Below are 17,185 nucleotides of genomic sequence, written 5' to 3' on the forward strand. Positions count from 1 at the left end.
CAACAACAACAACAACAACAACCCTTAGGGTGGCCCTAACTGGCATGGCTCGATTGAGCGTCATCCAGCAAAACGAAAGGTCACCAGTTCGATTCTGCTCAAAGTACATGCCTGTGTTAGGGCCTGTCCACGGTACTGATGGGGCGCATGCGAGAGGCAACCACACATCCACGTTCTCTCCCTCTCTAAAAATAAAAAAATAAAACCTTTTTAAAAAAGACGTGAGGTGTGCGAAGCTCTTAGCACAACGCTGGCACTTAGCAGGCCCAATACAAAACGGGTCAGCGGTATCTTTTTGTGGCGGTTGATTTAGTAAGTATGCATTCAAGGAGCAAGATATCTCAGGGACCAGATGACCAGAAAAGCGACCCCCGGTAAAGGAGAAAAGACAGCAAAAGAGGAAAGGGAAGGAGTGAGGAGGTAACAGGGTCCGCCCTCCAGGCGGGGCGCCACCCTGAGGCCCAGGCCAGTGCTGGAGTGCACGTGGCCTAGTCTGGGCGGGGCGGACGCGCCCGGCCGTAGACGACACCTCCGAGTCCTCGGCCACGGAGGACAAGCCTTGAAGGTAGTAGGTTCCAACCGGACTGCGAGGACCTTGAAAGACCGAGTGGAGCGGCATGGGGTCTTATACGTTGAAGGACATAGGAAGGCGCTGGATTTGAGTTTCCCATCCTCCTAGGGCAGTTCACCCCGGACGTCTGGGTCCTCTGGATCCCTCCCCTAGAGGGCGGAGTTAAGTTTTCTGACCAATGACAGGGCGCTCCCTAGGCTGCCCCGCCCCCAGAACGGGGGTCTTACTGAATACCCTTACCACCCTGAACCCTGGCCCGAGGCTGCTCGAGCGCGGAATTTGCGGTGAGTGCGCCATCCCCTAGGTCTCCGCCCGGATCCAGCCTCCAGCTGGTACTAGGCCGCTGACCCAGGCGCGGGAGAGTGACTGAGCACCGGGAGGGTGGCGATTTGCTGGGACTGGAGGTTCGAACTGCTCAGGGTCTTAAATGCTGGAATAAGTGGGGTGAACGAGTGTTCTCAGAGCTGGTCCCTAGGAAGTGCTGGTGCCTAGGGTTGAGCTGGGGTGAGAGGGGAGAGGGCCAGACCCAGAGACCAGGATCGGGCTAGAGAAGCCAGGACTACACCACCTTGCCTGGGCCAGGGCCGCGGTGGGGGGCGGGTCCTGAGCTTCTGACTCAGCTACCCTCCCTAGGACACCAAGATGCCTGGCGAACAACAGACGGAGGAGGAGGAAGAAGAGATGCAAGAGGAGATGGTGCTGCTAGTGAAGGGTGAGGAGGATGAGGGTGAGGAGAAGTATGAGGTGGTGAAACTCAAGATCCCTGTGGACAACAAGGAGGTACGTGTCCACACTCTGGGGCCCCGTTTCCCCTGACCTGGTTCGGTTCCAGTCTCCATGCTACAGAAGCCGGGATCCTGTCCTTACTTTTCCATGAATCTTAGGTTTAGGATCTGAAGGTTGGCACACCTTCCTTGTGCCCCAACTTCCCATGCTGACGTCAGACAGATGTCACACCTACTGTGCCAAGCTCTGTGCTGGGTGATGGAGAGTACATGTTATCCTTGGTTCCCCATGGAGCCTGATGTGTATGTAGCAGGATAGACTGCTAAGTAACCACGCAGCTACAATTCTGTGTGATGAGTGCGGGCACCAGGGTGGGTGCTGGGAGCTTAATGCAGACTTGAGTGGAGGCAGGGCCAGGTTAGGCAACAGTGACCTCTGACTCTTGGTAGCATTTACTATTCTTCAGACACTATTTTAAGCATCTTAGTTCTATAACATAGGTAGTATTTGTTCCAGGTGAGGAAACTGAGGCCCAGGATACTGGACAGTTTAGTGACTAGCCCAGGGTCTCAAAGTTAATAAAGAGATGGCTTATCTGAGACCAGGGAGAGTGAGGGGTAAAGTGGGTGACTACTCCAAACAGAAGAAACAGGACTTTGAGTGGCTCTGAGTGAGTGAGGAGGCACTGCAGTGAGTGCAGGTGGTTTAGCCGTGCTGTAGCATGGATGAGGTTAGGGTGTTTGGCAGGTCAGGTAGGATATTTGGGTTTCATCCTGAGGGCAATGAAGGTTTAAATAGTGTAGTTTTAAAAAAAATTAAGAGCAGTGTTTTAATATCAGAATATGAGTTAGATTTCCCCATTCAAGACCCTAACTGCCACCCTGGCCAGTGTGGCTCAGTTGGTTGGAGCGTCATCCTCTGAACCAAAGGTTGTGGAATCGATTCCTGGCCAAGACACATACCCCAGTTGCCGGGTTCCATCCCTCGTGTGGGCACATGCAAGAAGGAGCAATCCATGTTTCTCTCTCTCTCTTCCTCTCCCTTACACTCTCTAAAGCAATGGAGAAAAATATCCCCGGGTGAGAATGAAAAAAATAAGGAAGACCCGAACTCCCACCCACAGCCAGTGCAACTCTGCTTATAGCTGGAGAACTCCAGCTGGGCCAGGTGTCTAGGACCAGGTTCTGATTTCTTCTTCCACTGGAGCCAGATCTCTGCGAAAGAAAGTTCTCCTGCCCCCTAGTGGGCATGATGGACACAAGGCAGAGGCTGCTTGTAGCTTTGGTTTCCTCCAGTAAAACAGAACTACTTAATTGTTTTCCTTAGGCCTCACTGGCCCATCATTCTAACTTAGTCTGACTTTTTTGATCCTGTAGATCTCCTGATCTCCCCATTCCTCTTTTTTTTAAAGATTTTATTTATTTATTTTTTAGAGAGGGAAGGGAGGGAGAGAGAGAGAGAGGGAGAGGGAGGGAGAGGGAGAGAGAGAAATATCAATGTGCAGTTGCTGGGGGTCATGGCCTGCAACCCAGGCATGTACCCTGGCTGGGAATTGAACCTGTGACACTTTGGTTCGCAGCCCGCGCTCAATCCACTGAGCTATGCCAGCCAGGGCTCCCCATTCCTCTTGTAAGAACTCAGACACCAGCCTTGACCGGTGTGGCTTGGTTGGGCCACACTCAGCCAACTTTAGTTTTGATCTTTCTGAGAACTAAAGGTCAGGTGATCAAATCCTGGCGAGGGCAATGCCTGGGTTGTGGATTCGGTCCCCTGGGTGGGTACAAGAGGCAAGCAATTGATGTTTCTCTCCATCTCTTTCTACCTCCATTTCCCTCACTGTAAATCAATCAATTAATCAATCAATCTTAAAAAGTAAAAAAACCCTCAGACTCCAGAGCTTAGGGTGGACTTCCATCTTCATCACTTATCAGCTGTATGACCTTGGGCAAGTGAGGCAACCTCTTTTTGCCTCATGTTCCTTCTGCAGGTTTTTCAACTCATTTTTATTGAAGGCCTTTTTAGGCTGAATCCTGGGGCTGGAGGTGAAAGGGGAAACCAATAGAGGCCTAGACAACATCGAGGGCAGCCAACTCAAGGCAGCAGGGCAGGCTTTACAGAGAAAGCTTAGTGCGGATTCGGCAAATGGAGGCAGAGGAAGGGCATCCCAGGAGGAGGAAACAAAAGCAAAGGCTCAGAGGAGATGGGGCCCGAGAGTAAAAGGCATTGAGAGCCAGCATAGGAACTTAACACGTTGTGTGAGGTTATGCCGTGTTATCCAAAGCCTCAAATCAGAAGAAAGACTTCGATTTTCTATTTAGAAGATTTCTTGTCTGTTGTGGGAAGAACAGGCCATATAAGGCTGGCAGCTTGCTCTAAGGTAGTGACAGCAGTGGAGAGAAGACAGAAAGCAGGGGATATTTGGGCACCTTGGCTGGACTGGCTGGAGCTAAGGATGGGGAGGTGGAGGGTCATGAGATGTAAGTGGGGACAGACTGTACATGGTACATGGAGCAGTTAAAAGCGTTGGTTCAAATTCTGACTACACCGTTTATCAGCTTTGCCTGTGCTTTTTCATCTGTAAAATGAGATGCTGTAAGTCAGATGTTTGAAAGCCAGTCTAAGTATCACCTGGGTGACTGCATTTGGAGGAAGAGGGTGGAAATGAGGATTACTCACACACACCCCATACACATTTAGCACTGCACTGTGCCCACAACATAACTCATCAACTTGCAGTGTGGTGTCCCTGAATCCCAGTTTCTATGAAAATAGTGATCTCAAAAGCCTCTTCCAGTGCTGACATCCTATAACTCTTAGCTGTCACCCAGTCCTAAGGCCAGTCATTGTCCGGGACAGGCCTTACTTATGCTCCACGCAAGGGCTGAAGCATTCTCTCACTGCCTGTCAAAAGCCAATCTCTTTAATGAATACAGAGATTTCCTCAAAGGGCTCTCTGCACATCCAATCCTCTCTTTCTCTCCCCCCTCTCCCTCTCCTTAAACCCATGGGTTTCTGTTTCCCTCAGGATAAAGTCCTGGCTCTGAAGCCTGGCAGCATTCAAAATGTACTTCATGGGATTCATGTACTGGCTTCATCACCCAAGCCCCTTCCTGTGCCCCAGCTTCAAACGGCTGGAGAACTGTGGCTGAGCACAGTTTCTGGGCCCAGGATCAGACTTTGCACATGTGGTCTTTCAGACTGTAAAACCCTCTTCACCTTTCCATCTGCTTTCTCCAGGAGTTTCTCCACTCTCTTCTGGATACTGTCTAATGTCAACATGCATGGAAATCACCTGGGAATCTCGTCACAGTGAAGATTTTGACTCAGCAGGTCTGGGGTGGGACTTGAGATTCTAACAAGTTCCCAGTGATGCCGATTCGGCTGGTCTGTGGACCACACTTCCTGGAGCAAGGGGATGGAGGATAGGCACCACATTTTATAGTTGGTGCTGAAAAGAAGGGGGGTTCTGAAAACGTTCAGGGGAGGGAGGCAAGGTGGGTAGGTGACCTCCAACTTGTGAGATAGAATTGCATCATGACTAAGAGAACAGGTGTTTTGACAGTGACAGACTTCCAGTTCAGACCCTGCTTCTGCCATTGATTAGCTGCAGGGCCCTGGAGAGTCACTTTACTTCTGAGCCTTATTTCCTTATTTATGAAGTGGAGCTCATGATACCTAACCCAAAGGGTTGTGAGAGTTTAAAATGAAAACGGGTGAAAAGCACGTAGCACAGTCCCTGGCACATAGACTTCTCCATAAATGGTAGTTGTAATTGTTATTTTAAAGATTTTATTTATGAATTTTTAGAGAGGGCAAGGGAGGGAGAGAGGGAGAGAAACACCAGTGTGTGGTTGCCTTTCATGTGCCCCCTACTGGGGGCCTGGCCTTCCACCCAGGCATGTGTCCTGACTGGGAATCAAACTGGTGACCCCTGGTTTGCAGCCCACACTCAATCCACTGAGCTACACCAGTCAGGGCTGGTACCCTCTTGTTATAGTGCAGATACCATTTACTCTCATTTAAATCTAATAATTGTAGAATTTAAGACACGTGAGGTCCTTTAATGACCACCTAGTCTCATATTTGCCAGTCACCATGTAAGTCGCTCCCCTGCTGGCCTCATTTACTTAATGCTGTTCTTCAAATAGATTCATGTTTTTGTTAAATCCACCTTCATCCACACCATATTACTGATGGAATTGTGGGTTTCACGTTGTCTATTGTTTTTCTAATATCTGTGAGAATGAGTACATAAGGACTATAATGAGATAAAAGTGTGCCTACAGAAGACTTAGAATCCTCTTGCATCCTGTGATGTGTGCATACCTCAAGTTCGGTAATTTTGATCTCACCTAGCCTGCCTCACCTTCCTTGGTTCACCATGGCCTGGAAAGGAGGTGACTTGCCTGGGGTCTCAATAAGCTAGGCTCAGCCCCTCTTACCTTGACTTTCCCTGGGGCACCCAAGGCCCCTGTCCTGGAGCTGCAGATAACCAAGAACACTTGTGTGAAGTTCTTCCTAAGTCAGTGAACCCAGCCTAAGGAAGCCCTCAGGCTGGTCAAAGTCATCTGAAAGAAGGGTGCCAAAGAAAAAGGGGCCAGAAGAAATACAGACATAATAGGGAAAGTTCTCTCTGCAAGGGGTGACATGTTGAAATAAAACCAATAGGTGTCAAAACCCAGGCAAGTGTGACTGGGCAAGTGTCAAAAACCAGGAAAGTATGACCTTGAATTCAGACTGTGCCAAATCTGCTATGGGGAGTTTCTTGATTTAAAGTATGAACTTGTAGTTTTAACTTTGAATCCCTCTTGGAGTGTAGCAGGGACTTGGAGTCCGTCCTCTGTCACATCTTGGCTGTGCAAGTGCAGGGAAGTACTATGTAGCCTACTACATGTTAAGGGTCCTGACCCCCACTGGCTACGGGGATTTCATCTCCCTGTGCCTCAGTTTTCTTTCTTCCTTCTTTTTTTTCCCCCACGATTTTATTTATCTATTGTTAGAGGGGAAGGCAGAGAGAAAGAGAGGGAGAGAAACATCAATGTGTGAGAGAAACACCCATCAGCTGCCTCTTGCACATGCTGCTACCAGGGACCAGGCCAGCAACCTTTCTCTTTGAGGCATGATACCCAACCAACTGAGCTACACAGTCAGGGAACACCTCAGTTTTCTCAATTATCAAAGATAACACCTGACTCAAGGGAGTGAAAGGAAGATTTAATACAATAATGTATATAAAATAGCATTGTTGAAGATTTACACTGTAATGTTGGGATCACTATTACCACTCTGTGTACTGTTTAAAGTAGAGTTCCCTTGGCTGGTCATTAATTTCTCAAACTACCTTCTGTTTCAATTTCTGAGTTACCAAAAAGTGACTGCCTTTTATCCAGGTTTCAAGACCTTGAATTTGCCATCATTGCAATAAGAAAAATAAGGTGTTAATTTCTCCTTAGCTGTCACTTAGCCTCTGTTAACCTGTTTCCTTATCTGTAAAATAATATTGTGCCCTGGCTGGTGTGGCTCAGTGGATTGAGTGCCGGCCTGTGAACTAAAGGGTTACCGGTTCGATTTCCAATTAGGGCACATGGCTGGGTTGCAGGCCAGACCCCTGTTGGGGGTGCTAGAGAGGGAACCACACATTGATATTTCTCTCTCTTTTTCCTTCCCTTTCCCTCTCTCTAAAAGTAAATAAGATCTTTTAAAAAATAAAATAATATTGTAATAACTACTCTGGGGAGAAGTTGATGTTGTCTTGTCCTTCATATGTGCTGAATATTCATTCATGAATTAATAATGTACATAATTGCTTGGCCAGTAGAAAATACTCGGCATGACTTTTGCAGGGATTAGCCTTCTCTTTTCTAGGGAGGGAGCCGTATGCCCTCAATATTCATGTTGTTTTTACTCTTAACACAAAATAGTAACATAGTACAGCATATTAATACTGTTAATACATTTTCCCTTCACCTGCCTTTTACAGAACACTTCTTTTTCTGACTTTAGAAGCCCAGACTTCATGAACCTGGCTCATTTTCAATTTAGGCCTCAGAATTGTATTTGGGTTTTACTTTTGCCTTCTTCACAGCTTAAAAAATGGTGGATCCTGGATCTTCAAAATTATTAAAAGGCCTGGATTTTCTCCTGGCCTGCCTTCTAAGACACCATCCTGCTCCTACCCTTACCTCCCCAGGTTCTCTCTGCCCATTCCCTGAGTAACCTTATTCAGTTTCAAGGCTTTAAAAACCATCTATGGGCTGATGGCCTCCCAATTAACATGTCTAGTCTAGGACTATCTCCTGAGCTCCAGATGTGTCGAGAATGTCAGATCACATCTGTCATTCTCGATGTGACAGATCTCACGTGTCAACTTGTTCTTCCCCAGCCATCCTGGTAGTTGCCAAATTCAAATCCTTGGAGTAATTCTGACTCCTTTTTCTTTATGTCTCCTATCTAATCTATTGATCAAATCTGTTTTCTCAAATGGCAAAATTATATTCAGAAGCAGACCACTTCTCACCACCTTCACTTCTCACCTGTCACCTGGATCTGAGCCACTGTACTCTCTTGCCAGACACTGCAGTACAGTAGCCTCCTCCGAGGGCCCCTGCTTCTGCCCTCTTGCCTTCAGCAACCCCAGCAACCTGATGGAGGCTTTTGAAATGAGTCTGATCTGGTCATGTCCCTACTCAAGACCTTCTGACATCTCCTCTAATGGTTCCACATCTCATTCATATCGCAAGGCCTTAAGCTGAGAGATCCCCTCCAGGAGCACCCCATGGATTACTCTCCCCCTCATGCATTCTGTCCTAGGCACCTTCTCTTGCTCTTGCTGGAACTTGCAAAACTCCTACCTCAGGGTCTCACTGTTCCCTCTGTAGCCTGCTTTCTCACTTCTCTTAGATCTTTGCTCACGTTACACCAGTAGTTTCTTAATCTTATTAAATTTGCAGCGTCCCCCTACCACCAGCACGCCTTATCCATTCTTCCCAAAAGCAGGAATTTAGAAAATTCAATACTGAATCCCCAGTGCCGAGAATAGAGTCTGGTACATTGTATGTCCTTAATAAATATTTGTTGAATTCATAAAGAGTAGCCAGAATAACGCTGAACATTGTGACATGTGCATTAATGCAGTATGTAATTTAATGTACACAGCCGTTCTGAGGCCGGCACCCTTGCTTTCCTGTTTTGCATAGGGCAAACTGAATGATGACAGCTTCCAGACACCGAGGTCCCCGGCTCTCAGTCTATATGGGTCAGGACTGACCTATCCCTTCTCTTCCCGTAGGTCCCAAGCCAGGCGCCAGCGCCATCTGCCGATCCGGCACGCCCACATGCGTGCCCAGACTGCGGCCGGGCTTTTGCTCGCCGCTCCACACTAGCCAAGCATTCGCGCACGCACACTGGCGAGCGACCCTTCGCATGCACTGAGTGCGGCCGGGGATTCTCGCAGAAGTCGGCGCTGACCAAGCACGGCCGCACGCACACCGGTGAGCGGCCCTACAAGTGCCCTGAGTGCGACAAGCGCTTCTCGGCTGCCTCCAACCTGCGGCAGCACCGGCGGCGCCACACTGGCGAGAAGCCTTATTTATGCACACACTGCGGTCGCCGCTTCGCACAGAGCTCCAACTACGCACAGCACCTGCGCGTGCACACGGGCGAGAAGCCCTATGCCTGTCCAGACTGTGGACGTGCCTTTGGTGGCAGTTCGTGCCTGGCGCGCCACCGACGCACGCACACAGGCGAGCGGCCTTACGCGTGCGCTGACTGCGGTACGCGCTTTGCGCAGAGCTCAGCGCTGGCCAAGCACAGGCGTGTGCACACTGGAGAGAAGCCGCACCGTTGCGCGGTGTGTGGCCGCCGTTTTGGGCACCGCTCCAACCTGGCGGAGCATGCCCGCACGCACACTGGCGAGCGGCCCTACCCGTGTGGCGAGTGCGGCCAGCGTTTCCGCCTCAGCTCACACTTCATTCGCCACCGTCGTGCGCACCTGCGGCGCCGTCTCTACATCTGCGCTGGCTGCGGGCGAGACTTCAAGCTACCCCCTGGAGCTACGGCCGGCACTGCCACTGAGCACTGCCCAGAGTGTAAGAGCAGCTGATCTGTAGTCTGGTGGCTGTGGGGTGCTAGTGTCCAGTACACCAGTGTTCCTGAACCAACTCTGAGGATTGCGACCCTTCGGGGCTAAATTAACGTGATGGACTACTACCCGGCACCCTGGTCTGAGAAAGGGTGGGATGGAAGGCCTGGCTTCCCAGTACTGGGACATGTGCGGATCCCTGCAAACCGTGCTCACTTCCCCTCACAAGTCCTCAGCCCATTCTAGTAAATGAAGTATATCCTCACCTGACCCTAGCCCATGATTGAGGTGATTCGGGGGAGGAGCCAAGTTGGGGTTTTCCCCAGGCTAGGCAACTTAGGTGAACTGTCATGGAACCAAGTGGGGATATAAACCCAAAAACCTGCCTGGAACTGGTTTTGTATGTGTGGAGTCCTATCTAGAAGGGTCCATAAATATAGCACACTTGTGATCAAACAGGCATTACATTGCGCAGGGCATTGGTGAATTGCCATGAACTTTATGGAGCTCAGTGTGTAATGAACAGACAATACTTTATACCACTGTGTTTAGAGCTTTAAGTGCTTCATTATTATTAGCTCAGCTCATCTTCAAGCTCAACATCCTAAAGTTAAGTAAGTCTTATTTCCACTCCTTCAGATGAGTATCTGACAGCCAGTGAAAGACAGGGACAAGTAAATAGACATTTGCAGGCCATTGTCATTGGAGCTTTGGTGGGGAAAGATTGTTGGTTAGGTCTTTAATGCAGTCCTCAACTTCAGAGGTGATCATTTAAGGTGGTCTTGAAGGCTAACAAAGAGATGGGGATAGGGAACTGCAGGGCCCCAGAAACTGCTTCCCAGACTTAACAGCTTGTAGATCTTTACTGGTAGAAGGCAGGGATAAAGAGCAGAAGGTTAGCAGGCAATAGACTACTAGGGGTCTTAGAAGCCAGATGAAAGGATCCAAAGCAGCAAACAAGCCTTGAGGGATGAGAGGGGAGGGATGCAGTGGACAGACTTAAGGAGCTACAATTTGGGGGAGAAGGAAGATGGGGCTGACCTCATTTCTTAGCTTAGATGATGACAGGTAGTGTCACTGAGATGGTACAAGATGTGTAGGACAGTAGAAGTGGCAACAATTGTGATACCCAGTCCAGACACATTGAATATGAGGTAAATGTGAAGGGGTCAGGGAGGTGATTGGAAATAACAGTTTGGGGATATCAGGTCTGCAGTGCATGGTACCTCATTCAGAAGACGGTAGCTAGGAAAAATCTCAACAGCCAAAGGTGGAAACAAATCCAGAAGTGTCACACTTGGAAAATCGAGAGGCAAGTTTCACACAGAGTGCTCCGCACAGATTCTGCTCTGCTGCCTGCTGTTTGTAGGAGTTCGCAGAAGTGGGGGCAGTTTCAGTGGAAGGGTAGGGATAAAAGCCAACCTTGAGTGGGTTAGGGTATAAATGGGAGGATGAGGAAGCTAAGTGGCTGGGTGTAGACAACCCTTCTCAAGAGGCTTGGCTGTGAAGCTGGGGAAAGTTTATTGGTTTTGTCTATGGGAGGATTAGTTTTTGTGCTGGTGGGAAGGCTAATGGGAAGGAAGAGGAGCTGATTGTATTGGGGGGACAGGAGATAATTGACCAAGGAGAGGGAATGAAATCAAACCAGTAAGGATAAGGCTCCCGCTCTCACTGGTAGGGAGGAGCAGGGTGGTTTGGGAACAGAAAGCTGAAGCAGTTCCAATCTGGATACTTTTAGCTGGTAAGTTAGAGGTCACTGGTGAAGAAGGATAAGGTCACTAGAGGAATGAGGCCATTAAAGGGGATGATGACTCATCTCACTGATGGGGAAATAGGCCCATAAGGGCAAGAATAATTTAAAGGTCTTTCCCCCCAGCATTACCTCACCCTATGGGGGAGGCAGGTTACAGGCATCTCAGAAAGGAAGTGATGTGCCTGAAGCCACACACCAGATAAATTACACTCAGCTACCATATCTTTAGGTGTAGAGGTGGGATGAGAAATTGGTCTTGGGAGGGCAAAGGAGGGGGCAAGAGGCCCAAGCCCAAGAGGAGTGGAAGCCCTGTTCTGTTCCACATCCGAGACCTGACCCTGATTTGCTCTGGGTCCTGAGGCTCAGTCCTGGGCCCGGGCCTGCCTTAACTGGTGACATTTCCTGCTGTGGGATCCGAATGTTTTGAGTTGAAAGACACATAACTGCAAACTTACTACGTACCCACTATGTGCCAGGCACTGTCCTAAGCATTCTACCTGCAATAACTGACCTAAACTTTACCGCCCTATCAGGGAGATACTATTATCTTCACTTTAGGTGAAGAAACTGATGAACATCATCCAGCTGATAAGTATCAAATACAGCATTTGAACTCTGATGTGCTGGCTCGAAAATCTGGGCTGTTACCACTAAGTACAGCCTCCAGTCTTCTGTTAGAGGCTCCAAAGGGGAAACAAACCTGCAGGAGATCCCACAGGGGGCCTGCTAGAAATGAGATCTCTGCACAGCAGGTGGGAGGTGCAGCAGAGAAACATGGGAGCTGGGCTCAGAGCAACCCTGCTGCCCCCCTGTAGTACCTGCTGAGACAGCCTCCCCAGGAAGGATCCAGAAGTTGCTAGGCAAAACTTTTATTGAGAGAGGAGTACCAAGAAGCTGTCTTCCAGAGGTTCTTGAGCCTCAGACCTCAGACGTTGGGCTGCCAGGCCAGTGAGCTGGAAGGAAAGGGCTAGAATGAGGTTCCATGGCGAGGCAACCACCTGTTCCTCAGATGCCATGCTTAGTTGCAGATGGCGGGTCCACGGTTCTAGGCTGAGGCCTCCTGGTGTGTGGATTCACAGGCAAGGTCTGTAGTCCCCACAGTCTGGTCTTCAGAGGTGGCCCCATGGGGCAAGTCCGTGTATTTGCGGGAGGAGCCACGGGACAGATGTGCTGGGTAGCGTCGACGGTTGGTGTCCATCTTGGAGAGCACTGCTTGGGGCAGGTCCACACGGCAGCGGGCTGCTAATGCTACCAGGTAGATGAGGACATCACTGAGCTCCTCCTGAAGGGCTGCCCGTTCCTTGGGGGGCCAGGTTTGGGGGCCAGGCTCCTCATCAGGCTTCCACTGACTGGGGGTGGAACAAAGGCACAGACACGCAGGTGTGACTAGGACAATGGACTTCCCCTCTCAGAGCACCCCAGTTCTTATAGCACTCAACTCCCACCTCCTAGAAATTTCCTTGAAGGACAGCTCAACCCATCTGGGCCCTGGGTAGAGCCAGGGTGGGGAAGAGACACCAACATGTGATTCACCCAGACCTCTGTGTCCTCACCTAAGCCACAGAGTTGGCAAGAGATCATTTTACTCGTCAAGACCCAATTCTCCTCTCCAGGTCTAGCAACTGCCACCCCAGACTAAATCTCAGACCTGGACCACTGGAAAAGCCTGCTAACTCATCTTCCACTCTTGCCCGGTATCAGCTTTTAAAAGCACAAATTACATTTTGTCCTTCCTCTGCTGAACCTGCCCTAGCTGTGCTTGGAATAAAATCCAAACTCCTGACCATGCACACCCTCCAGGTCCTTCATGAGCTGACTCCAGCCTCTTCCAATGTCATTATTCACGACTTTCCCAACTCCCCACCTACAAGTCACTTTGGCTTTTTCTGCCTGGCAAACAGGTCAAACTGTCACAGGCCTCTGCACTTTGCCTTGAATGATCTTCCCCTGCTCCCCCCAGAGCTTCCCCATGGCTGGCTCCTTCCTGTTGTCATTCAGGTCTCAGCTCACATTTCTCCTCCTTAGAAAAGCTGTCTTCCTGTTTCCTTCCTTCTCACAACCTTGGGTTATCCTCTCTATAGAACTTATCACAATTTCCAATATTTTAACATTACTTTGCTTATCTGTGGTCCATCTTATTGCACTGTGAAGATGGGAATGATGTGTATCCTTTGGAAGGCCACATCTCTTGACTTTAGAAGACCAAGTACACAGATGGTGCTCATAAATCGGTAATAAATGAACGGCCTGCCCTCACACACACCTCTGTGCCATCCCCACAGTGACTTCACTGGCTTAGACCTCACCACCTCTCCCCTGATCTACACCAGCCCCCTCACTGGTCTGGTCCCACCCTAGTTCTCTTTCTAAAAAGTTTGTTAATATTCACCTGCAGATATGTTTATTGATTTTACAGAGACGAAGGGAGAGGGAGAAAGAGAACATCAATCAGTTACCTTCCCTACATACCCTGACAAGGAATCTAACCCTCACACTTTTGGTTCACAGGAACACGTTCCAACCAACTTAGTAATACTGCCTGGGCTTTCCCTGCGCCAATTCTTCTGGGGACCCAATCCACTCTGCAGGCACAGTGCTCTTTCTACCATTAAAATCTGTTCATGTCTTCTGTCCAAACTCCATCAATTCTTACCCCAATTTTATAATTCTCCATTCTATTCTACCCCTCTCCTCCAGAGCCCTATCAGTTATTCAGTAGATATTTACTGAATGTCTGTTGTGTGCCAGGCAGTAAGAAGACAGCAGAGAATGAAACAGATACAAACTCCCATTCGCCTTCTGTTTGGTGGTCAGATTCCTAACCAGAATATGGCCCAATTGTAGGGGACCCCAGTTCTATAGAACACCTTTCATTCCACCCTAAAGGCAGGGCTAACAGAAGGTTGCCACCCACCCCTTCTTAGACCTGGATCTGCCTGGCTGTTTTCTCTCCCAGGAAGCTGGGTGCCCCGAGAGGGCAGGGACTCATCTCTGTATCACCAGCAGGAAGATCAGACCCTTGCAGTGAGAAGGGGAAATTGAATACATGGATATTGGAAGACCAAATAAATGTCCCCACCCCCACCACATTAAGACTCTTCCAGGAGCCCTTTCATTTACTCACAAGAGCTCTGCCAACTCCCCCACTTCCCCCACCAAGGCCAGGAGGAGGTTCCGAGGCTTGTGGAACTGGTCCCAGTCTCTTTCAGCAGCAAACTCAGCATGGAGGCGGCGGCTGGTATGGAAAAAAGGGGTGGAAGCTCAGGTCCCAGGGTTAGGGGTGGGGGAAGGCATGCAGGGCCCAGGCAGGTATCTCAGTGATATGTAATGGGGGACATGGGTTTCCAGCGGGAATCCGACTAACACCTTAGATGCTCTTAAACAAGCCATCTCTTTCCTATGGGACTATAAAATAGCCAAGCCCCTACGCAGACCCTAAACTCCATGGAAACCTAACAATAACCTCTTCCCCATTCCTTCTCCTGCTGCTGCTTCTGCAGTTTCCTCCACCAGACACACCCCTATCTCTGCATATCTATGTCCTGTGTTCTTACAGAGAACATGCAGGTCCACGGCACTGCCCCTAAGAAGCCCTTCTTGGTTTCCTCCAGCAAGATGTAAGTGCCTCCCTGCATTTGCCACGTTCTACCTCCCACTCCTGGTGGGCAGAAACAGAAGCAGTAAGGAACCAGTATTTCCCCTCAGGGCTGCTTCTAACATTTTTCACCTGGCGTCACCAATTACCCTGCCTCGTGTGTACATCTCTAAGCCCATTTTGCATATGAGGGTAAAAGGTTCAGCCGCGGTCACACAGCAGAGCTGGAACCCGAGAGTTGGGACAGGAGCACAGAGGCTAGCTTCCGACCACGTGGAGGGACCCTCCTAATAAAAGGGAGAAAAGGGGTCGATTTCCCCAGCCCAGACTGGGCAAAGACATCTTACATGTCCTCGAGCGTGGGTTCCGGGCTAAAGCTGAAGAGGCTGCCAGCATTAGCGCCCTCTCCTCCGCTGTTCCTATGCTCTTCCCCACCTGCACTGGACATGTCGCACACCACTGCAGGCTCAACTACTGAGAGGAAACCCGCGCTCAACTTAGGCCCGCCTCCAGAGGCTCTGACCAATCACAGGTCACGTTAGCGTTTGCTTCCGGGGCGGAGCCGCAGGAAGGCCCATTACTTCTGTGGAGTTTGCTATACCCCGCCCCTTATGCGGCCTGGACCAATTTGAGCAAGTTTCAAGTATCTGTTCTGAAACGGCTGCTCTGGAATTTATTTCAGACGTAACCAAGCCTCTTAAAGGTGTAGGTATTGTCCCAGTTACCGCCAGGGGAAAAGACAGAGAGCCGAGGTGGGGATTCGCAGGCGTGTCACTTCACTTACCGGTGCCTGCCTAATGACCATGCTGGAAAGGGAGAGGCGCTCGGTGTAAGACGCCGGTAATGCAGGGTTTAAGCAAGGAGTTTATTGTATCGGTACAACAATATCTCCAGAATACAGCGGGGCTCTGGCAATAAACTGACACCAGGGTAGCTGTTTTAAGCATTTCACTTATTTAATCCTCACAACAGTAGATAATAGCATCATCATGTTCATCATTCTCCTTCCCGTTTAACCAAAATTACATTGAGTAATTTAACTTATAAGCTACGAAAGTGGTAGCCAGGTTGCAAATTTCAGTTTGGCCTCCAGGTCTGTTTGGCGTACACTATATTGCATCAAATGGTGATAAGTACTATGAAAACAAATTTAAATGTATTTAAACATTATGCAAAGTGAGGGCAACTAGGTTCCATGGTCCTGGGAAGATGCGGTAAAGCAACGTTGGTTACCTTCTCAGCTGCCCATTTCACGCCTGTATCTTTGCAGAACCGTGATTATATTCTGGGGTACACCCGTCTCTACTAGGTTGATCATGTGTCTGTCTCCTTTGCCCTGCCATCAGTCGGTTTATGGGGTGAGCATGTGGCCCATTCTTGACAATGAGCAGTTAAAGGAAGTACATTAGAGACTTTGGGGGGAGGTTCTTGGTTCTTTTTCAAAACAGGACAAAGGAAGTTTCTACCTTTGATGTTGGTATGTGAGGAATGGATTGAGAGGAGAGCTAGCCCAGGAGCAGAGGCTGGTAGATGGCAAGATAGAAAAGACTTGGGTCCTTGATGATATTGCTGGGCCACTTTTTTTTTTTTTACAAGTTCCAGAAATGACCTAATTTAGGATGCTGGCTATGTAAGTTAATAAATCGCTGTGTTTGTCAAGTCACTCTTAATTGGTTTTTCTGTTATTTGCCTTTGAGAAATGACATTTAAGCCAAGCAAAAATCGAGTGGACTAGAATTCTAGGTAGAGGGAACGCCAGTGGTTAAAGCAGCAAAGGTTCATCATGCTCTGGAGACAAAGGAATTCCAGTATAGCAGGGATGTAGTGAGGAAGGGAGAGAGTGGTTGGGTATGGTTTTAGAGAAGTAAACCGAGGCCAGGTTAGATCAAGTAGCCATGAATTTTCTATTACTTTGGATTTTAAGTATTACAGAAGCCCTCTGGGGGGTTTAGGCAGGGGAGCCATATAATCATATTTTGTATTTATGAGCCCTCTGTCTGCTGTGTTCAGGACGAATTGGAGGAGGGCAAGAGTAGAAGCAGGGAGGTGGGTTACTGCAGTTGCCAGGCCAGAGATGATGGTGACTTGGGGAGAAGTGGATGATTGGGAAGATATTTTGGAGGTAGATCTATACATGGGCTTTGTTGGTATTGAAGTACAGGGAGGGGAGAAAGGGTAGAATCGAGCATGGTTTACAGGTTGTGAATGTTGAGCAATGTAGTGGATAGATGACTCATACTGGGATGAAGAAGATGAGGTGCAGGATTGAACACACATGGCCTCAGCAGTTTGATTTATGACAAAGGAAATTGAAGATGCATGCCAAGTTGGCAGGTGTGTTTATGAGCCTAAGCTTTAAATTAAAAACAATTTAAAATATGTTTATTGATTTGAGAGAGAGAGAGAGAGAAAGAAACATTAATTGGTTGTCTCCCATACATGGCCCACCCAGGGATCAAA

The 17,185-nt window shown here is 48.9% G+C and overlaps 2 protein-coding genes across 2 annotated transcripts; one reads left to right on the forward strand and one right to left on the reverse strand.

Annotated features, from left to right (window-relative positions):
* Nucleotides 1-871: 871 nt before the first annotated feature.
* ZNF771 (zinc finger protein 771) lies at nucleotides 872-9,647 on the forward strand. Its single transcript, XM_028518929.2, has 2 exons — nucleotides 872-1,351; nucleotides 8,586-9,647. Exons 1-2 carry the CDS (start codon nucleotides 1,214-1,216, stop codon nucleotides 9,396-9,398), a joined length of 951 nt encoding a protein of 316 aa, XP_028374730.1. The 5' UTR covers nucleotides 872-1,213; the 3' UTR covers nucleotides 9,399-9,647.
* A 2,336-nt stretch (nucleotides 9,648-11,983) lies between these two features.
* Nucleotides 11,984-15,228, reverse strand: DCTPP1 (dCTP pyrophosphatase 1). Its single transcript, XM_028515593.2, has 3 exons — nucleotides 15,073-15,228; nucleotides 14,255-14,365; nucleotides 11,984-12,479 (listed from the first exon to the last, which is right to left on the reverse strand). The coding sequence occupies exons 1-3, from the start codon at nucleotides 15,171-15,173 to the stop codon at nucleotides 12,176-12,178; spliced, it is 516 nt and encodes a 171-aa protein (XP_028371394.1). The 5' UTR covers nucleotides 15,174-15,228; the 3' UTR covers nucleotides 11,984-12,175.
* Nucleotides 15,229-17,185: the final 1,957 nt, after the last annotated feature.

This window comes from Phyllostomus discolor, chromosome 3 (assembly GCF_004126475.2).
Source record: "Phyllostomus discolor isolate MPI-MPIP mPhyDis1 chromosome 3, mPhyDis1.pri.v3, whole genome shotgun sequence".
In the NCBI taxonomy this organism is placed as follows: Eukaryota; Metazoa; Chordata; class Mammalia; order Chiroptera; family Phyllostomidae; genus Phyllostomus; species Phyllostomus discolor.